Source organism: Myripristis murdjan, chromosome 9 (genome assembly GCF_902150065.1).
Source record: "Myripristis murdjan chromosome 9, fMyrMur1.1, whole genome shotgun sequence".
NCBI classification, from domain to species: domain Eukaryota; kingdom Metazoa; phylum Chordata; class Actinopteri; order Holocentriformes; family Holocentridae; genus Myripristis; species Myripristis murdjan.
In genome coordinates, this window is record NC_043988.1 from 11,001,378 (window position 1) to 11,023,404 (window position 22,027).

At 42.3% G+C, this 22,027-nt stretch overlaps 1 protein-coding gene across 2 annotated transcripts in view; it reads right to left on the reverse strand.

Moving 5' to 3' along the window:
* Nucleotides 1-631: 631 nt before the first annotated feature.
* Nucleotides 632-22,027, reverse strand: part of pbx3b (pre-B-cell leukemia homeobox 3b) — a 63,050-nt gene continuing 41,654 nt past the window's right edge. The window contains exons 3-11 of one of the 2 annotated variants that reach the window (XM_030061014.1): nucleotides 14,806-15,047; nucleotides 13,647-13,837; nucleotides 12,402-12,537; nucleotides 11,482-11,511; nucleotides 6,795-6,960; nucleotides 6,158-6,235; nucleotides 5,591-5,703; nucleotides 4,418-4,507; nucleotides 632-2,353 (exon numbers count right to left, since the gene is read on the reverse strand). In XM_030061014.1, the coding sequence (XP_029916874.1) occupies nucleotides 2,261-2,353; nucleotides 4,418-4,507; nucleotides 5,591-5,703; nucleotides 6,158-6,235; nucleotides 6,795-6,960; nucleotides 11,482-11,511; nucleotides 12,402-12,537; nucleotides 13,647-13,837; nucleotides 14,806-15,047 (1,139 nt within the window). In that variant the 3' untranslated portion in view covers nucleotides 632-2,260. The remainder of the gene's footprint in view (nucleotides 2,354-4,417; nucleotides 4,508-5,590; nucleotides 5,704-6,157; nucleotides 6,236-6,794; nucleotides 6,961-11,481; nucleotides 11,512-12,401; nucleotides 12,538-13,646; nucleotides 13,838-14,805; nucleotides 15,048-22,027) is intronic. The other variant, XM_030061015.1, reaches the window with a different exon arrangement.

Consider the following 22,027-nt stretch of genomic DNA (forward strand, 5'->3'; position numbering starts at 1 on the left):
ACACAACCAGAGGAGCGCCCCACAAATGAAGAACTCTGTTGGGAAAGTGAGAATAAATGGATGTCAATTTCCATGTGGAATTTGTAGCCAATGATCCATTAAGGCAGCCTTTCCACAACAGACAGACAAAATAACCTGAATTAGAAGTGCCTGACATTTCAGTTAATTGCACTAAGCATGTCAGCGCCATCGCAGCTGCAGACCAGGTTCTGTTAAGTCCTCACCTTCTGTGCACCGTACGAGAGCAGACCAAAGGCCATGTGATCTTCGGGTGGAAGGATCGTGGCATGTGAAAGGTTTGCAATACTTCAGTGAATTGGCTTTCGATCAATGCTCATATAATTCTGTGAATACAGACTGTCAAGTGGCTTTAAATACATGAGGAGTCAAGATTTTTGTTATAGTTCAGGCTCAGCAGGGCCTGCTGTTTTAATGGTAAAAGGTGTGTGTGCCAGCAGTGAGAGCAGAGGCACTGTAAATGTGATCCATAATAATAAACAGGTGCAACACTCCCCCTATTAAAATGCAAAATCTTTCATTACTGGAGTTTGAAGGGGCAGTGTTCAGTCTGTTTAGCCCCACAGACTCAGATCAACCCAGCAACACAACAAAAGAAAAGCACAGCTTCCCGTCATGAAAGCAAAAGGTTTATTCATGTTTGAAATTACACAACTACCACAAGGAAGACTTTTCAGTCCAGGGTGTAGTCTGGTTAGAAAGAAACACTAAACATTTTTAATACATTAGAATCACTGCCACAAATCATTTGTCATGACTTTCAGTTTCAGAATCACATACAATAGAAAAAAGAGAAAAGAAGTTTGAACCCTGTTGAACAGAGCCGGAAATTTACAGTTCTGAATACTGAAACCTCTATGCATTACAGTTTTTATAGTGATTTTTTTTCTTTTTTGCATGGTTTAGTAACAAGATGAGCAACATTCAAAATGTTCTTCAGTATTTACAACAGTTTCACTGTTTGGTGTTAATTTATCAACGCTCCCCCTCATAAAAGCCACCGACCAACAACTTTGTTTTCATTTTTTCCCCCTCCCACTTTTCATGGTATTAATATTATCATTTCCATTTTTTTTATTTTTGTCATTTTAAGTTGCAGTACAGCAACTGTATTTTATTAAAAGATTAAAATATACATTAGATTACATGGAGAATGAAGAGTTTACAATGTTACAAGATGTAATCAAAATAACTACATAAAAACGTTAAATAAGGGCAAAAAAAAAACTATGGTGGTGATATTGTTTAGAGGTAGTAAGTGAGCACTCTAAGCTACAGAAATGTTGAAAATTATTGGTTTCTATGAATTTGAATGAGGTAATAAAGCTGTGTATTGATTGGTGGGATGTATAATTACTCTTAAGCTATATTATGTACATCATTTCCTGTTTAATGGGGGCTGTATTCTTGTGTGCCAAAAGGAAGTGCAGTACTGTAGGGAATTTGTTGATTTCCATTAGTCGTACAAAACAAAACCAACATGTTTACATATGTACATACATAACATCAAATTATAAAATATGGAATGGTGTCACTTTATAGTCAAGCAATCAATTATACTTCTTTATGTTCCAGAGTTTGAATAGTCATTTCCTTGTACTAATGTACTGAGAACATATGGCTGTAAGGCAAAATAAATCTTGAAAGTAACTACAAAGCTGCCATTGAGCTGTCAACAGTAGCATTGTTGAGTTGCTGGACAAGATCGCAAACACATTACAGTCAAAGAAACAGCTCCTTTAATCTCTGTATTGTTAAGACCAAGAAAAAAAAAATCAATCATCAAAATAGAAAATACAAAGTGAATCAAGATAAACACATGGCCATGTAAATGTCTTCAAAATACATGTGACAGCGTCATCCAGTACTCTTTAAGCTCAGGTGAAAGACTTCTCTCCGTGTCTGCACCTGGAGGACGTCGTTGATTTTCAAAAAACGAGTCAGATCTGAGGGCTGTTTCATATTTGTACATATGTGTGCTTACCCCTACAACAAACAACAAATAAGAGCATGACGAGTACAGTCGGTGAGATTCATGGAGATCGAGAGAAAAAACACTGAACGATCAAGAAAACACTGGGTGTTCATAACAGAGAATGTTAATTTTGTATGGGTGGCGTAGTGATGGGGATTTCAAGGTACAAGAAAGAATTAGTTGTGAAAAGGTTTTGTATATCCTCCGCGGTTGGTCAGCCAATAAGAGTCCATGCCCTGCTCGGGGCTAAGATGCATTAATAGCAGATCAATTCGAGGTATCGGAGTGCACACTTCCAGGTCCTTCTGTCGGAGATATTACAGAAGATGGAGTCGTTGCATCTTGCCATCCCCCATTTGCCTAAGACACAAACAGCACGGGTAGCGATTACAGTCAAATTGTCTGCAACATGAGCCCAATGCAATTTTATACCCCAAAATATGTCAACACTCCAAAAATGCAAATGATACTGCGATGTTGGCTGCACCGATTTGTCAGCCGATTTGAACAAAAACACAAAACACAGTGGATTCCGGCGATACTGTGCGATTACTCCGGCATTCTCTGCGTTACAGTAGCATCAGCAAAGCGACTCTTGGAAACAAATTTGTCTCGTGTCCCAACCAATGGGAGCAATCCCTGAAATCAGTGTCTAAGCAGATTTCGGCAGCGGCAGACAGCTTGTCGCTACATATTCTCCTGTCAGTCAGGAAGAGGGAGGGCTCGGCCGGGGTGAGGTGGGGAGAGCTGAGTGAAAGTGACGGAGCAGGGCCCTTCCAAGAGAGCCAGTCTTAGCCAGTCTGACTTTGCTTCGCTTGAGGCATGACCTAGCCTTTACTGGATCCCTCTACGTCACCATCAACAAAGCTAAAGGTTAGTGTATGCTAATTCATCTATAAGGCACTTTCTTGGCCATCGCTGTAAACTAGGAGCAGTGACATCACGTGGTTCATCACGGGCTGAAATTGGTGTTATGATTTAGCTTCCTCGCGGTAACATTAAATCAAAACAGTAAGGCTGTTGATGCCCACGATTTCACTTACTCAACAATCACTGCTTTCATAGCCAGAACTAATAATTTTTAATTCAGACTTTCATCTCAAATTCTAAAGTTTATGTGTCACATTATCGTTGCTGTTTAAGTAGAGATCACACACTGCTCTGGTGAGCCCGTATGCACAAGCCAGCACTGCACATGGAAGTGAGAAACCTTGTGAGAAAGTGCAAAACACTTGATCCTACTAGGAGCTGACACTTCTAAAGAGCTTATAGCAATAAGGCTTCAACAAAGCCGAAATGACACCAAGAGCACAGAGTGCCGGCAATAGCCCCCACTCTTTCTGTTTACATGTTACAGGGTTCTCCTGGAATTATTTTCATCAGATTTCCTTTTTTTTTTTTTTTTTTTTTTTTTAATTTTCAGTGAAAGTGTTGTTAATTGTAATACCTGGTTTGTGCCTCAGTATGTTTATGTATGAAATGATTGCAGAATCTGAATATCCTTGCATTACTCCCAGGAGACATAACAATTTAAAGAGCAAATACTAATGTTGTTCTGATGTAGTGCAGAGAGAGAGAGAGAGAGAGAGAGAGAGAGAGAGAGAGATGCCTGATGCCATTTCTCCCTTTCTCTCCCTCTCTCTTCATCCTCTCTCATCAACTAAATTAATCTTTACTGTGATAGCTTCAGATTATGCACTGCTTTACAAAAAGGCTCCATATCAAACCTCATCAAGGAAGATGGAATTCACGTCTGGAGAGGGCTGGAGGCGATCACGTGTTCATATTTTATCATGAAGATAAGGCTATGGAAAATTCTGTGAAGCATTTCAAAACAGCTAAATGAAACAGATACAGTACAGCGAAAGCCTTTTCATCTCATTTTGGTTTGAGTCATGCGAAGTATTAAAAGATGTTTATTAAAGTAAAGCTGGAGGTTTTCGAGGCGTGGTTTTTATTCCCCTGCCCTGCAGTGTGTTTTATTAAATGCAACTTTTATCCATATCCAGTGACAATGTGCCAAGATGTCTACAATGTCTATTATTTCATGGCACATGCTCACTCCCTCCTTTACGAAGCTAATATCCAAGCCAAGGCAGTGTTCACGTCCCCACTGGGTTCTCACTTCCCAGTGTGTAAATGCAGAGATACACCTAATGCTTTTTCACTATGCAACACAAACAGTTTATTACTTATTAATACTACTTATAATAATAACAAACACATTAAAAGCTTTTGGAAACAATCTTTTGCACAGTAATGATCCTCAAGTTTCTGCAAATTAAATCATTACAATAATTACACAGTTTACCAGAACAAATTAGCACAACGAATTTCAATGACAGAAAACGGCGACAGCTTATTTTCCAGTGCTGTTATCTCACTTATCCTACATGTGAAAAGGGAAGAAAAATCTGCACTTACATTCAAGCCATGTGGACTATACATCGTGTTCCCCCCAAGAGCATCATTGTATCCTGCCGTCTGACTGATAACATGGCGCAGGGTATCCACCTGAGGGGACAGACAAAGTGGACAAGCTGGTCAACTCAATGTCTCACAGCAGGCTAACGCTGACTGTAAACATGCTCAGTGAAACAACAGATACTGACTACAAATTATAAGAACAGCCTATATCATGTGGGAGGGACTCCCACGACAGCAAACATACAAACCAGATTTGCCCATGTTGTAACATGGGTAATAGATTTTCTAATAAATGAATACATAAACATAAATAACAGGCATAGTGGATGATGCTACTAGTATGCTCATATCTATGTCACTTTCTACATTGGCCAAGCTTAAAGTTACTGTGGAAACTGTTTTGTAACATTTTTAAGAATGCAATGGAATACAGTGAAGGAAACAAAACAGAAAAATCATGTTCACAAACAGAACAGACAAGAATAAAAGACAAACATTAATGGCTGGTTTTAATGATCTTTTATTTTTTACCTTAGTCATGAGTAGCATAGATTTTCTCATAAATGCATGGTGATGATTGTGTCTACTGTGTGGCTGAATTAAACGATGGAGGACATCGACAGTAAACAAGGACAAGATGAGACAGGAAGACAGTCATACAGAATACAGAAAAAAGGGGAAAACACGGTACCATAAACCCAATACCAACCCAAGAGCTCAAGTCAAAGCCAAATGCATTCACAAAATGTTTACCCAAATGCTGGTCTGCTGCAGACATTAGAAATAACATCTGATCACCAGGATATTGATTTTTCTTGTGATAGCAATGGGGTGGGGATTATATTTATATGTATATATAGATATATATGTATATTTTTTGCTGCCAGAATATTCCATCCAAAGCGAATTAGAGTCAGTAAGCACTGTGTTCAACTCAATCAGGAAAGCTAACACCCAGTGTGGCACCATTTTGCATCGGAGGCCTCACTGTGGTAATCTGAACTGCCCTTGTATGAGCAGGATTTCATTTTTTTCTTATATTTTTTTCATTCAATTTTTTTTTAAATTTACTGTACTTCAGACTGCACTGTGGATGGCTCAGTACACAGGCAAGACAAGGACAGCTCTCTGCACTGGTACTCAGGACCTGTCCCTGATTGTTGATCCTACCTGTGACTGTACATTGGCTCCGACTTGTGCCCCTTGGTAAGAATCCCCATTCAGACTCTGCATGCTCAAGAACATGTCCCCAGAGTTTGGGAGGTTAAAAGAACCTGAAGAACCTGGAAAGGGAAGATGTAAGTAGCTGAATATATGAGAGGGCCATAAGGGAAGGTACAGACACACACACACACACACACGCACACGCACATAAACACACAGACACACGCCACTCATGTGCCTGCGTACACAGACTCAACTCAGACACGTACAAATACACACTGAAGAAAGACTCCCAGAAAGCAAGCAACTACAGGGGTGAAGGAGGAAACAAAGGAAAAGGAAACAGAAGAGGATGATGCGCAAAAGACTGAAGGGGGTATACAGATCTTTTTTTCACAAAAGGGGTGGACACAAACGAAATGAAAATCACATGACACAAGGGACCAGTTCTATATGTGATTGGTCGCTTAAGCTCCCAATTGTTCCACATCACCTACTTCCAATCTAACGTTGGCGGGAGGTATCACATGGTAAATGACAAGGACAATAAGAAGCTTATGAAAAGACCAGTACCAGTAAACATGTTGGTTAAAAGAGTGTTTTTGCTCTCTGCAGAATCCAGCTGAAACTCTTCATCTTTCATCTGGAATCCTGGGTGCAAGAAAAAGGGACCACTTCATAAGCTTACCACACCCCGACGCAGGTCAACCTAGTCCAAACTCAGCATTACATATCTAATTGTACCGGACTAATCCCAATCCCATTCAATGTGAATTCTAAATAATTCCCTTTTTTAATATCATTGTTAGGTAAAATGCTCCCAGCAATTACTATCCCTTTTATTTAGCTAAAAAGCGCTACCATTCAGTGGAACTACATACCATTACATGACAAATGACAGGAAGTTGACGGAAAGTCAAGGGAAAACAAATCCCACTGGCATTTCTGAGTGCTTCACTTTTTTTTTTTTTTTTTTTTTTTTCCAAAAATACATGTGTTCTCGGTTCACAAGTCAGGAACGCTCTCTTTATGCATGAGTTTGCTTGGCATCAACTGTCTTATAGACAGAAGACACTGTGATCCCCAAGCTGGGAGCAGAGCCTGTCACTCTTGCCTGTGTGAATGGTGCATGAGAGAGTGAGGCAGGTAGGCAGTGGGTTCAGGGCTGAGGTGGAGGGCACAGTCTCTGTCTATATGCAGGATTGCCTACCGGAGTTCGGTGTGGTAGGGGAGTTGGTCTGGCTGTTCTGCACTGCAGCGGCTGCGGCGTGCGCTGCCGTTACAGCAGTCTTGGCGGCGTATAGGTTGGCTTCTTCCTGGAACTTGCCAATATTCTTCTTGTACCGGATCCTTTTGTTGCCAAACCAGTTGGATACCTGTGGGGGAGAGCAGAGGAGGAGCAGAGGAGTCAGACGTCAAGCAGCCACAGCACAGTGCACTGAGCAGTGTGATTGTTTCAAGATGTCATGTTTGGGTCCATCAAGTACCCAATTCCCAGCCCCTGCAGTAATGTCCACTGGGTACACAAGCTAATTAAGCCATAATCAGGAATCACTTGTGTCTTCTCATGGATGGGAGCATGACATGCTCTCTGTTTGTCTCCTGACAAAACCAACACACTGGGGGCCCTCGACTCCCATTGCACAGCCACTAAGTTTTCATAAATTCATATCATGACCATGGCTGTTGTTAAGGATACAAATGCTGTCAGTGAGAGAGACTCAGTGAAATGTACCTCTTACCCTCTATGGGAATACTGCCTGATTCAGGCAAATAATGCAAAGTGAATGACAGACAATTTACATAAAAACACATACTGTGTGTATGTACATGTAAAATGCTCATTTTGTGAATTTAATTGGATAAAAAGAGCTATATGTAGTTTATGGCAAGAAATACTGTACATTCTTGTGTGGCTACATCTTAAATATCTACTAGATACACAATGTCAAGAAGACAGTTGAGTCAGTGAGAAAACTCACTGACTCAACATAGTCATGACAATGGAATGCTAAAAATATACATATGACATATTTTACTTATTTACTTGTATTTTTTAAGCATGCATACCTTATGAGGCTCATTAGCTACTAATTTTGGTTGGCCTAGGTATCTGTAATGATGGTACATGCTCGTTTTCCTTTTGAAATCAAAAGTCCAAAAATTAATACAGTACTGGCAAATATGAACTATAGCAATGTGCGTGGGTGTATGTGTGTGCTCAATGATTCAAGAATCATTTTTTTCTGGTTTGTAATTATGAAAAACAAGAGTTGCGAGGGTAAAGCCTGCAGACAGTGGTGACCACAGATTATTGGGGCAGCTGGCATTAATTCATATAATATTGTACCAAACTGAAATATTTCTCTGAAGGAAAGAGGATGTCTTCAGCTCAAATGAACGTATGATATGAAACTGGGCACATTTATATTTAGAACAGTTGGGAAAGCTAATTATATTGAATTGAAATTATGACATCCCCCATCAGAGTCAGAGACTGAAAAGTTGTCTGAGGGGTAAACCCTGAGTGTGAATGCTGGCTCTGCAATAACAGTGGAATAATAATGAGATGATGGTTGTTTTTAATGGTCCTATAAATTAGAGTGTCTTGTCGCTGTGCTGCTGCCCCCCTCTCAGGCCCTGCAGCCTACGGCTGGACCAGCCAAAGAGCAGCTGCCCCTAATGACGCTTTATTTAATTTCCACCCATGTGCTTAAATTTTAATATCCCCAGCAGCCCGCCAATGCTGTGGCGCAAAAACTGACTGGATTTGCAGGACATCAGATCATTTCTATCCTGCACGTCTCTGTGCTCTAAATCTTTAATATCTAGGCAATTAAAATTAATGACCATTCAGGCGAGGCCCACTGTTGGCAGGGTTTCCTTGACATCAATTGTTTGATGGGTTTACCTAGAGGTTAAACTAACAAGCAAGGTTTAATTGGAAGCAATGAAAGCCCTGGCCATCATCCTTTTTACTTAACCTGCTTACAGAGGATTGTAGAGCCAAAGAGGATGCGGTAGTCTTGCTCTTTCAGACAGCTCACAAAGTGCTCACAAAGCACTGGACAACATAGAAAATGTTTCCCAGCGTAATTAGTTTGTTTTACTCCAGGTATGGCAATATTGTATATAAAACATTCTCCTGAGCAGAATGAAATTTGTGGAAAATGTTAGGGTGTGTGTTTGCCCCTGAACAAGTATTTTACAATAGTAAGTGCAATGGTTAACACTGGTAGACTATACGCTAATTAATTTTTTTAGCCGCACATTATTGCTTTATCTAATGTATTAGTGATATAATTAAATATTACAGCATGCTGTATTAAAATGCAATTGATCATTTGGTGAGGAAGTAGCAGCTGAAATGTCAACTTTTCATTAGTTAGATCACCTTTGATATGAAGGCTGGTTGTTATGACTATATTCTACCACTGTATGGTGTTGCAAGCCTGGGCAGACTCAGCAGTATTGGCACCAAATACCCTGGGTGTTACAGCACCCCTTCACCATTCTGCACACATTCCTCCCCTGCCCACTGAACTCTGGCTTCAGTGATTCTCAGGTTCAGCTAAACACTGAGCAAATGCAAGGCACTGTAAGGTGGGGACCACAACCCAATCTACAGAACTAATTCCCTTTTATCTTGTGGCAGGCCGTGCATTCAATTGACTCCTCCGTGTAGCGAGAACCAGGTTGTGAGACTGAATTACCTGACCTCAGCAGCCTCAAAGGCAGCGATTGTATAATGACCATGCAGGCTCCTTGCAAGAACACGACACCAATTCCTTCTTTGCTACCCACTAGAGAGGCCGTGGAACTGTAGTTAATAATTCAAACAATTCCCCCCCATTTCAGGTCAATACGCTTTTCTTGTCAATGAAAGGCAATGCATAATCTTTGTAAGATCTCAATAGTACTGGGGTTATAATGCCCCAAACCCTCAAACGTTGCTTTAAATACAGAGGTGGTTTCCCTGGGTGTGTGTGATACTATCAATTATAGAGGGCACATTAATAATGAATAAAAATCCAAGGCTTCACTTCTCTAAATCCATAATGATGTGAAATATTGAGAAGTGCCATTCACTTACAGGAATAATTCCAGTGAATTGGGTGACAAAAGATTGTAATGCAAATTCATCTCTGCACTGGTATCTACCCTTAGAGGCCTAATGTTCATGTCTTACCGACAGTGTCCTCTTCCCACAGCCTTGCCTGGAGATTATATCAATTACAGCCTCTGACACATCCATAAACCCTGACACAAACCACAGCCATCCAATCCCATGCTTTCGTTTGAGAGCTCGACATGGCACATGCAAAGTGACAGAAGGAAATAATAATAAATAAATAATAAAGACTGCATCCTGCATTTGGGGGGAGGGCGTCGCGTTTCGTAGTGAGGTAATCTCAACAACACCATTAGCTCCCTGCACTTCGCCGAGTTGCTATAAATGAACATACTGGCCTTGGATGAAAGGGATGCACTTTGTTTCTTTCGGAATCAAATCTGACACATTTCAGTGACCAGATAATATTAATAATTATAAAAAAAAAAAAAAAAAAAAGACTACAGGCAACAGTCGATGCATTCAATACATCTGAATTGACCTTTTTGTTTTTTTGTTTGCTCAAGGTTATCACTACAGCTTAAAAATCAGAAGCTGGATGTAAATTGTAGTCTTCCCATGCAATCATTTACAATGGGAAATACACTGGCTACAGTTCCCAGTCAGTAATATTGTGCCAGCACAGGGAAACAAACATCCACAGCACCAGTCACCCCTGGAGGAATCTCACCCCTGACCGACAGAGGTATTTGGGTTTGCTAAGTCTCTGGGAGGACGACTGCGCCTCACTTGCATTTTAAATGATCCTTGTTAAAACGATGCGGGGCGTTTCATCAGTGATGATGTATTGAGCAAGGCTGCGGACTGATATTGGCATAACATTCACTATGGATGATTTTTACTTAATGAACCGCTTGTTTAATCGCCAGAGCTCACAAAAGAGTTTGGGGTGTTTGAAAAACGACTTCACTGGAGCTTCGGAGTAGCTGCAGTGAATGGCTCCTGACTCCGGGTGACTCCGGTACAGTGAGGGATAACGCATTTATGGCGCGCTTGGCATCACATCGAGCCTCTGACTTTGTTACTCACTTAAAATGAGCCAAAGCACTAAGAATAAGTCAATAAGAGTGTCTGCTGTGGCCTCCGCTCTTCGAGGAGTACACCACTAATGGGGCTTGAGATGAGTTCAAGTGAATTTTTTAAAAGCCCTCTAATTTCTGCGCAGACTGATTTGTTCTCATGGGAACTCATACAGTGGCCTGTTTAGTGAGGCACTCAGAGAACAGAGAGTGGAGCTCCATTTGTGAGGGTCACTGCCCATTTCTTAAACCACCATAAAGCACACACTGAACTAGAGGAGGGGGGGGAAATAAATAAATAAATCAACACAGAGCGTAGTTTCAAGATTCAAGTGAGGACACAACTAGTAGACGCTCTACAACAAACAAAAGGAAAAAAAAAATACGCTGAATGTGGTAAATCATAAGAAAAAAGTAAAATATTATACAATGTGACACATTTGTACACACATAATATGGTGACATGGGTGTCGTCTAAAATATAATAATATATATGGCACAATCAAAATAGCTGGTGTACTAAAGGTGCAATGTAAATGCCAAGAAATTCTAATCCAGTCTTTTCAGATTAAATTCAAACTTAAAGCTGTAAGTGCTGTAAAGTTTGATAACATTAGCATTGATCCATCAGTGTGAGGGAGGGGAGGGTCTTGTGCAGTGAAAATTGTGAGGTTGTACATACATCAAAACATAAAGAAGGTACAAAGAATGAAAACAACAGTGGATCAGGAGAAGTTATGACATACCTGTGATACTGTGATGGTGCTTCCCACCCCCTGAAGGCAAAAAAGAATGGGCTTTTACAGTATCTGACTCTTCATGACTACACTCAATATACCCCTCAACACCCCCTCCCCACACAAAAAAGAAACACTGTAGATTAATTGTTATTGTATAGATTAGCGTTTCGTCTGATATTGTGTCCCATGAGGACAGCCATAGAACAATAAATCTAGTCACAGTAATAGCAGGAAAAAAAGAGCACAAGATAACACTTTGGATGTGGGGGTTGGGTGTGAGAGATATTGCCTTCAGGTTTACCCAACAAGCAGGCTATGCTGTGTATAAAGTGGGAAAGTCACATCTTTTTTTTTTTTTTTTTTTTTTTTTTTTAGGCTTGGTAGAAAAATCAAAGCATATACTGTGAATTTAGCAGAGTCCTGCAAGGTCACTTGTGGCCATAAATATGCCTTAAACAGCAAACATAGACTTGGAAAATAAAATGCACAGTGTCGTCCAGTGTTTTGAAGCACCAGACTTATTCTCGCAGTAATGGATGATGCAATTTTTTTTTTCTCTGTTTATTTATTTTTTTTTTTTTACTCTTCACAGCTTAATTGACCTACGCGACTGACCAGGCAACAGAGAGAGCACACATGGTGGATGGGAATGAGAGAGAAAATGGCAGGGGACCCAGCATGGGCGGCTAAGGAAGGACAGCATAGTGCTTTGATTGAGGCCAAGATGATATAGACCTCCCCTCCCTGTGGCCCTGCTCTGACTGACTGGGACCAGCCTTGACTGAAGCATCATTAGGCAGTCACAATGTCAAGGTTAGGTAAGGACATTGTGTCTTGTCGGTGTGACCTATGGTGGCTATCCCTCTAGGCTTTAGCCTTTTCCACCCTGATTACCCACCAGCCACTGTTAGATGAGCGCTACCCACCTGGGAAACTGTGATGCTGCACTTCTTAGCCAGCTCCTCTTTAGCTTCTTCACTCGGGTACGGGTTGCTGAGATGCGAGTAGAAATATTCGTTCAAAATTTCCGTCGCTTGCTTGCTGAAGTTTCTCCTTTTCCGCCTGGGTGGAGAACAAACAAAAAAAAAAAAAAAAAAAGAGAGAGAGAGAGAGAGAAAAAGGCCAAAGCAAGCTTATTAACGGGACCAGCATTAACTCATCCATTTGGATCGGACAAATTGCACAATCAATCTCACACATAAATAGTGAAAATAATGAGGAATGGGCTCTAAGGGTCCTCAGGAGCAGAATATTGTGTCCAGCTCTGAGAGTTTCATCAACACACACAAAAACATACTCTAACCAATAAACTGACAGGCACATACACACACACACATACACACACAAACACACACACACACACACACACACACACACACACACACACACAAAACACATACAATGTTTAATTTGGTCTGTTGGTCTCCAATCTCCAGTCCAAGCGTGTAATGTGTAGAGTTTAGTGCAGCGGATGGGTGGGCTTGGTGATGGAGCGCAAAGCCCAGTCGGAGTGCATCTCGGTACATTATAGAAATCATGGCATGCACAGTTGAGCATCGTTCCTGAAGTGCCACAGCCCCAGGGATCTCCAGTAGAAACAAGCAAACTCTAACTAGATCTGGGTCCCCTTCCCTCCCAAGGGCACTACTTATCATGTTGTTGAGCATTTGCTTATTTTGCCTTGTTTACTGTGCTTCACACGGGCAGTGGGCAGCAAATGTGCTTCCACTTGGGTTGCTTGGCCCGAGCTAGTCCCGCTGTCCGCAAGAGCGGCGCTGCATCACACTGTTAGTGATTAGAGTAATCCACAACACCTGCTGATGACCTCCCCTCCATCCATTACACAGGACCTGGTCCCCATTTCATTTTGCTCTTAACTGCTCTCAGGTGTGAGGGCATGATTGTCTTGAAAATGGATAATGCACGGAACATGGACATAATTAAAATCATGCATCTCTGCAGTGCACATACTGGGTGTTATGCCAAAAAAAGAAGAAGAAAAAAAAAAAAAAACAGACCTGCATGCAGTCTAAAAATGACCTTGCCCACTGGATTTGTTTATATGGGTCATATGGAAGCAATAAAAGTTTTTAGGTACCGAGACACGCACACACACATACTCCCATACACACATAAACACCTATACAAACTCACACACACAATCCACTGACCTGGCATCGAGGAATCTGGAGCGCAGGATCATGACAGCCTCACAGGTGCTCTGTTTCAGCTGCATCTGGATGGAGCTAAACTTGCGGTGGATGATTCCCACCATGCGCTCGATCTCTTTGGGTGAGATGGGCCGCGTGCGAGACTGTTCCCTCAGCAGGTTCATCACATGGGTAGTGAATTCGTTACAGGCCTGCCAAGAGAGACAAAAACAGCCCAACTCAGCCCTGTTAATGCCCCAAGTCACAGCAGTAAGCATTTTATAACTTTTAAAAGCTCCTGGCTTGGCTATTATCCTTGAGCGGGATACATTTTTTTCAGATGACCAGTGAGTTCATTACACGCCTGCTCACTTTGTTAAAAGCATCCAGAGAGTGTGGTGTTTATATATTACTCTGATGACATAATAGGTGAAGTCATCAATGAATACAAATGCCGATTTGCAATTTGGCTTGGGCCTAATGCGGAGGGAATTTAAACAGCTTTTCGTTAAACCAGTAGTTCATACATGATTAATTAGAATAACTCGTTTACGTAGTGCACACTTTAGCTCATTACTCTGAGTAAAATTCGTTAAGTATTTACATTTAGATAATTAAAACCTGGAAACACCCTTAAGAAAGATGCATTCACTCCAGGCAAAGTGTTGTGTGCCCCCGCATACCCTCCTCCTCTTTCAAAGTGCACCGAGTAAATTAGTCTAATTTACCTCACTGGCTTGCTGAGGCATCACTGTTACACCTTCTATTTTCGCCCATAATGCCTCTGTGTTTAATGGCAGGCTCAAAGTGCTAGGTGAAGGAGCTGATCATAGTTTCATTTAGCACAGATGACTAAGGCATTCCTTGGATCTCTAATCAACTGCAGCAAAGTGAATGATGCTACATTTTTTTTTTTCCAAGCTGATAACACTTTGTCCTCCATCATGCATATTCCCTGCATTTCTCCTGCATCGCTACCTCAGCCTGCAATGTGATGCATGATGTCAAGTCAAACTGAATACAGACATTTGAACACAAATTATAGCTACATGATTATCTGCACCTTGCAATGGCTTAAGTGAACTAAATTAGACGTTTCCTAACTAGAGGAGCAACAGCAGAGGATGAAGCGAGCTGCTCTACGGGTCAGATGCTAACAACAGCACGCAGAGGCCCTCACCTGCTCGTACTTCTCCAGCTCTGTGTGGTAGATCTGTCTGATCTGGGTCAGTTTGGCTCTGTAGTCGGAATGTTCGATGGAGTTGTCGGCAGCCCCACCCGAGGCTGCGGCTGCAGCTGCGGCGGCGGCAGATCCACCGCCTTTCTCTGGTCCCGACACTCCCTCTGCCAGCAGCATGTTGTCTAAACGCATGAGCTGGGGGTCCGGGGGGTCCTCCTCCTGGGCACCGCGGATGCTGAGACCTGCAGGAACACACAGAGACAGGAGCACAGGGTCAGTTAATGCAATCCACTGACACATCTGAGGCACGTTAGTAGTAATAAGGCAGTAATCAAAGTAGAAATTTTAATTTCTGAAGAGCAAGATGTAACAGTGATGAGCATTAACTCAAGAGAAAAGAAGGAATTAAAAAAAATGCAAAAAAAAAAAAAAAAAAAAAAAAAAAGAATCCATAAAAAATGTTTAGAGAAGATTTAAAAGCTTGTTTTGTAATTTTATGTTCCTGGTCATCTGTAGTCTTGAGTACAGAATGACCAGAAGATGTCGGGCTTTAGAGGGGGTTTGATTGCAATACTGCACTGTTTGGCATGAATTTCTAAATGGTAACTGAGAATACATATCATGAAATCCGCTTTCATTTCTTTAAGCTTTCTTCAATTTTTTGTTAAGTCTTCTTTTCTTCTTTTTGTTATCGACATGACTCACACTTGGACACACTGCTTCAAGCACGCCAGGCTATGGCTGGTTGAATTGCCCTCAGGGTGAAAAAATAAAACAGACCACACAATACACAGTGTAGAAGGCGATATCAGCTTAGCCTCACAAATACAATCATCTTTAGCGCTGCAGAGCCCAAATTGTTAGGGGCAATTAAAAGCATTACGTTTGCAGTGTCTGCTACAGTGTGAGGAGTCCCCTGCAGGCATGTGCTGGGTACCTTCTGTGTATGTGCTGTATTCCTGTCGCCCATGTCTAGGCCTGTTCTCTTTTATTTACACACTGCGCTGCACACTGTGTGTACGGGGAGGCTGACATGACAGCAACATCCATAAACTGACAAATGCTCAATGGTGAAGTGGCACTTCTACTCTGTGAAAGGATGCTAAACAGAAAACTATACCTCTAGTAAGTGTCTCCATCTTTGACACAGTGAAGACTAGGAACTCTGAAAAAGTCAGTTTTTTTTTTTTTTTTCTTGATTTCTCTGCACCCTCGAGATTTGAATCGGGCGTGATTCTCCGCGCCTGATTTTAAAATGTTTATTGTGTGGGAAATAATAGCATTGCTGGAATACAAATGGCGCCGGGGCTATTTAAAAGCAGTACAGGATAACCGTGTGTAAATTGCTAAGTCATGACTTCTGTTTTTGTTATCGGACCCCGCTGTTTATGTGCTCTGGTTTTCTGTCTAGCCGGTCTGTCAGCAAGTCGTAATCAGCCACCTGCACGCGCTGACAACTTAACCACCGTGCCAGACTTTACAAAGAATTCAAAAAAGAACAAACAAAACACTGCAGGTCAAAATTACAACAAAAACAAGCATGTGCAATTCAGTCCAATAAGTGGATAAAAATGTGGCTCAATGGGCAGTAAATACTGAGTGGCCACTCAAACATTATGATTACCAGGGTTGTTTCAATTCAATAATCCCTCCCGCAATTCAGGGATTTTCAACAGCTCATTACAGCTTCATTAAGATATGGCCAGCCTCTGGATTCTAAATAAGAAGATTAGTGGCTCTATTGTGTCAGGCAGTAGCCATGCAATCAGAGAGGCCCTTTTACCATGCTCTGCCCGACTAACCCCGCAGGAACAAATACTAGAAGGAGACACACTCTTTCTCCCTCCATCTCAGTCCGTCTCTTTCTTACAAACACGATCCTGAATGAAATATCAGGAAACACATCATATTTTGGCCACTTCTCCAATGTTTTCCCATCCCCATTGGTTTGTTTTGCTCAACCGCGGTGCCACCGAAAAACAAATTTGCCTCTATTTATGGATCGGCTGGCTTTGAGTCTTTTAGGTGTAATGGTGTGAGAGGAGTGGATGAATGTGGCTATTTGTGTTGGAGACATTGAGATGCTGGACAAGGCTCCATCAGGCTTGCAGAGCCAAGCCATCCATGTGGACAATATGCCACTGCTCCACTAACCCTCATCCACATCACCCTGCGCCTGCACAACTCCACCCAAAGCTCTCATTCTGGACAGCCTCGACTATTTCTATTCCAGTTTCCGGCGGCATGAAACAAAACGGCACGTGATTCAAATGTTGACTGACCAGATGCCTGGCTACATATCTCAACATGCTCTAATAGCTGGTGGTTTGTCTGCCACTACGGTTCATATTTTCCTAATTCAGTATTTACGCCCACTCTTTGATTCAACACAAGCTCAGCAGGCTGCACTTTCCTTTGTGCTGCGGGTGGTGGTAAGTAGGTAGGCACGTTTTTCATGTCAGGTATATTAAATATAACTCTGGGACGCCGCGTACATTTCCACACCAAACCCAGTTGTCACTTTCACTCCACTCACTCTATATCCAGGGGAAATGCAGCTGAGGGAATTTACAGGGCTTTTCAGCTAAATGGGCATAAATCACTGGTTTCATTCAAACTAAATAATCACAGGCCATAAAGAGCTACTTGTCTCTTACCATATATTACCGCAAAGTTCCTGTGTGCAATAATGCAGCCATTCACAGCAAAGGAAAACAGAGCGAGACATTAGAAAGTGACATGTAATCCTGTTAGGCCACTGACATGTGGAGTGGCCGTGACATTTTTATCATACGTGTCTATTTCTATTTGGGAAATCAGCGGGATAAAAATGATTACTGTGCTGCCCCGAGAAGCAGACAGCCCTGCAGGAGTCCACCAGGGTGTATTTGTGCCACAGCAGCTACGGCTGGCCATTCATAACAAACATGTGGGGAGACGCTACCCCTCTGTACCTGTTTAAATGGAGAAAAAGCTACATGCAATGTCACGTTATTTTCACAACTAAGAGCATGAGCGGCTCTATAAAAAAATTATTGATCAATTCCTTATTAAATCCTCTAACAAAATGTGTCTCATACGCAATCACAAAAATGCTAAAAAATGAAACATACAAAATATACAATATTTTTATGAAGGCAGTGCAATGTATCACTGTCTTTCTCTCTCATTCGTCATATCAAATACCTTTGTTGGAGCAGCTGAAGATTGTGGATTCACTGTCTAAGCTCAGCATCATCACACAACTTCCAGAAAATAGGCTCGAGCAAGATAATATCTTTAATTTGCTGTGTGGTTGACAAATCTGTATAGTAACTTCCAAAGCCACAGTCACATTCTAGCACTGCAATGCTGCTTGCCTTCTCAAATCTTTATCCTGTTTTTGTCTGATGATATGGGTATTAAAACAAGTTTGGGCACCCGAGTTAGCTCTAATCCACCTCCACAGTCAGAGTGGGATTAATCTCAGTGCAAAGGAAAAGTGTGCTGTAGTGTCACCTTGGTAAAGCCTGCAAGTGATAGAAAACTTGAGAATGAAAAAATGTATATATGCTCTAGTTATATCACGTAACTTTGACAATGCTGGTTTCTCTTAAATACCAGATCATGTTTACAAAAATTAAAAAAAAAAAAAAAAAAGCAGAAATCCTAATGACAATAATACAACATGTCCTTAATCTCCCCCATTTGTCATTCAACAATACAGGTGAAGGAGCTGGGGAAAAGGACCTGCCTATGCGATTGTTCCTCATTTCTCCTCTATGGCTGAGACAAAGGAGACAGTGTGATTAATCCATCCCTATCAGTCAGGGGTGGTTCTCCTTTTCATTTTTTACAGGTTCACTGTCGGTATCTGATCTGAGGAAATAACAAATTTGACAGATAAAGACAATGCAGCCTTTTCTTTCATATACTCTCCCTGTTCTCTGTTTATAATCATTTCCGGTTTTGGGCTGTTGTCTCGTACATCATTGCCTGCTTGAAGCTCTGACAGTGATCTGAGCACTGCCTCGGGCCACTCTCCTTTCCTCCCACCTCTTTCCCCCTGTGCCCTCTTTTATTCTGTGGGCTTAGCTGACCTTTGGCCCGCTGCTTGTTTACTCTCATCACTGAAGTGTGAGCAGGAGAGCCATAAAGGCAGAGCCCTGCTGGGTTAATGTGGCCTGCTGAAGAGGAAGGGGGCGGCTCTGGGCTTCTCTCCACCTCATTCTACTGCACTGCACTGTCAGATGCATGACAACACTGCCGAAGAGTAGCTCCTCTCACACACAAAGCCTGGGATTATTTTTCTTACAATATAAGTTATCTTTTCATGGCCGTTTTTTCTCCTCACGTACCACTGATGTTGCAATACCTCTATGCTGTTTCTAGAAGGTAAAATGAGCAGGATGGTGGTGTTACAGTAAACTGCTCTAGTCGATCCGTGCTTAACTGATACGTGCTGGGACTCTTGTTACTTTCTACCACTGTTTCCAAAACATCCTGTTCAATACACATAACCCTGACCTCCTGCAGCTCCTCTCCTGCCCAGCGCCTCCAGTGAATGGCTCCAGCCTCGTATTGACACCCTGTTCATCTAATTGCATTGATCTGCAAAGGTCTCCCAAAGCTAACTAATCGAAACAGAATTTATTTTCTGTCAATATTTGCAAAGGTCATCTCTCTTAAAGCCGTGGAGCAGACAATGTTGAGCGGGGAGGCTGGGTGAGCGGCCGTGGCATCTAGCCTGTTACTGAGGCTCTTCCAAGGTGAGCCTTAACTCAGGCTTGGCACTCGAGATCCAAGGCTCCTAATCCACCATGTTATTAGAACCCGCTGCCAAAGCAACACACTAGAGACTACAGAGGGCTTAGAGTATCCATTTCACAAAGAGGCCAGTGTCACTACAGCCTCGTTCCACGTCTCCTTTGACTTCATATCATCTCCTTTGTCATGGCGCCTGGATCAGTGACTTTTCAGCTCCAGAAGCAGGGGGCTGGATCAAATTACCATTGAAAATCTTTTGTTCTGACAAATGAAACATAAGGATCCTCTTTCATTGATGCTCTTTAAGTCTTTTTTAAGCTTGGCCTACATCCACATGGCACAAAGAATCTGAGAGATTGCCCGCGGGCTCTCTCAAGCATGTACAGTAATTAACATGCCATTAACACATTAATACACATTAGCTATTCCCAATGTTAATGGCAGAGTAATTACCATACCTGATACCACACTGTGGGGAAGCCAAAGCACATTTGCCACTTTGTGTTTCACTCTCTTTCTTGTGGAAGCTGAAAAAAAAGAATAACTCATCTCCCTTTTCCCCACCAGACAGAGAAAAAGCAACTTTTGACAGTTCTAATATACATTCCTGTGGATGCAAAGGAGCATGGCGTCTCCACTTCAAACAGCAAAGAGTGCTTTCACACACACATAATGTGACTCTTCTGGCTTTATAAAAAAAGACACTTGAGTGGAGGAAGTTCTCCTTGTAAACCATCGAGGACTGGCTTTAGAGTTGAGGCTGAAATACTGGAGGGGGCGGTGAGTGTGAGAGCGGTGATTAAATGCGGAGTAAAAGGAGGCAGGGAATGGGCCCTAAACTGGGGAATCCCTGTCTAGAATGATGATGTATTTCCTCCCAGTGCGGTGAGTGATAAGCTAATCAGCCTCGCTGACAGTGAAGTGTTACAGCCCCCCAGTGCTGGGTCAAGACTTCTCCCATCATACACCACCAGCACACTCTAAACAGACAGCGCATGGAGTGTGTGTGTGCGTGCAAAAAGTGGCTCCGGTCAGAGAAGAAGATCTGTCAGTTCAGGTAGCCTTTGTCCCTCAATGATGACGCACTCCTCCCCTCAAAGAGCTGGCTCTGACAGCGTGTGTGTGTGTGTGTGTGTGTGTGTGTGTGTGTACGTGCATGGAGGAGTGTTGGAGGTGGGGGGTGGGGGCAGTCACCACTTTTGACCCACGACTCAAAGATGTGAGGGGGTGGGGGGGCTGGGCAAGGGGTGGGAAAAGACAACCCAAACAAACATCTTGAAGACATTTCGCCAAGCACACCAAAATTAATCACTGTCCCACGGTGGCGCTGACATTTGTGGGAAGTGACACACAACATGACAGACTAGAGGGAGAGGATGAAAGGAGACGGAGCGAGGGTGGGAGGGCTGGGTAAACAAGGGCCACTGTCACTTGCTGTGATCATGTGTGTGTGTGCGTGTATGTCTGTGGATGTGGATGTGTGAGCGCCCGCTTTGTTTCCTGCCCTCTAAGACTTAATGTGGGCAAACGGCCAAGTGGTGTAGTGATGGCTAACCAGGCCTGGCTGTGGCGGCCGCACGCAGCGGTTGGGGAGACTGGCCAAATGAGTGGACAGGACCTCCGCTACAGATCAGCACACTGACTGACCCTACAGGACACATACAGCATGGGGCTCAAACATAGGGCTCACATGGTTCACATGGTCTGCTAGTCACAGAATGAGCTGCAATCGCTAAGACACTTGTGTGTTTATCCAGTGAGATGCTCCATGTCTATATGGATAATAATGCAAAAATATACAAAAAAACACCTTAACTTCTTTACGATACAGTTTAGACTTACTGAGGCAGTTATTGTTTGTTGTGTTTCAATATTTAATTGTGTTCCTCATATATCGTGTTAGCATGTTGTGCTTATCCCCCACCCCAATATCATTTTATATTTTATGTATTGATGGTCTTTAGCTGCTAGCCTCAATTTGCTGCAAAGGTAGGCTGATTTGTTATTCAGACCCCAAGCAAATAATGCAAATGTGGCACTGAAAGCCACTTATGAAATACCCAAAGGCAACTAATCACTCCTCCTCTCGTTCCAGCCTTTCTGCAGCCTCCTAATTAGAAGATGGAGATTGCATGAAACCAGGTCACACAGCAGGTCTTGTACACACCGACAACCAGGCAAATACACAGGCAGAACCTATCCAGACGTCAAGCCAAACATGCATTATTTTAAAGGCTAGAGGTGAGAAAAATAATGCTATTCAGGTTATTAATCCCATATATTTCGCTGTATGCTTCCAAAGAAGGGATTAAGGCTTGAAGCATTTTGTGTGTGTGTGTGTGTGTGTGTGTGTGCATGCACGTGCTCATGTGCATGTGTGTGTGCCTACATGTGTGTGAGTATGTCTGCATGGGTATCTCTGCATGTGCATACGCTCATGTCTGCATGTGTGCGTGTGATGGCTACATGCTCGCGT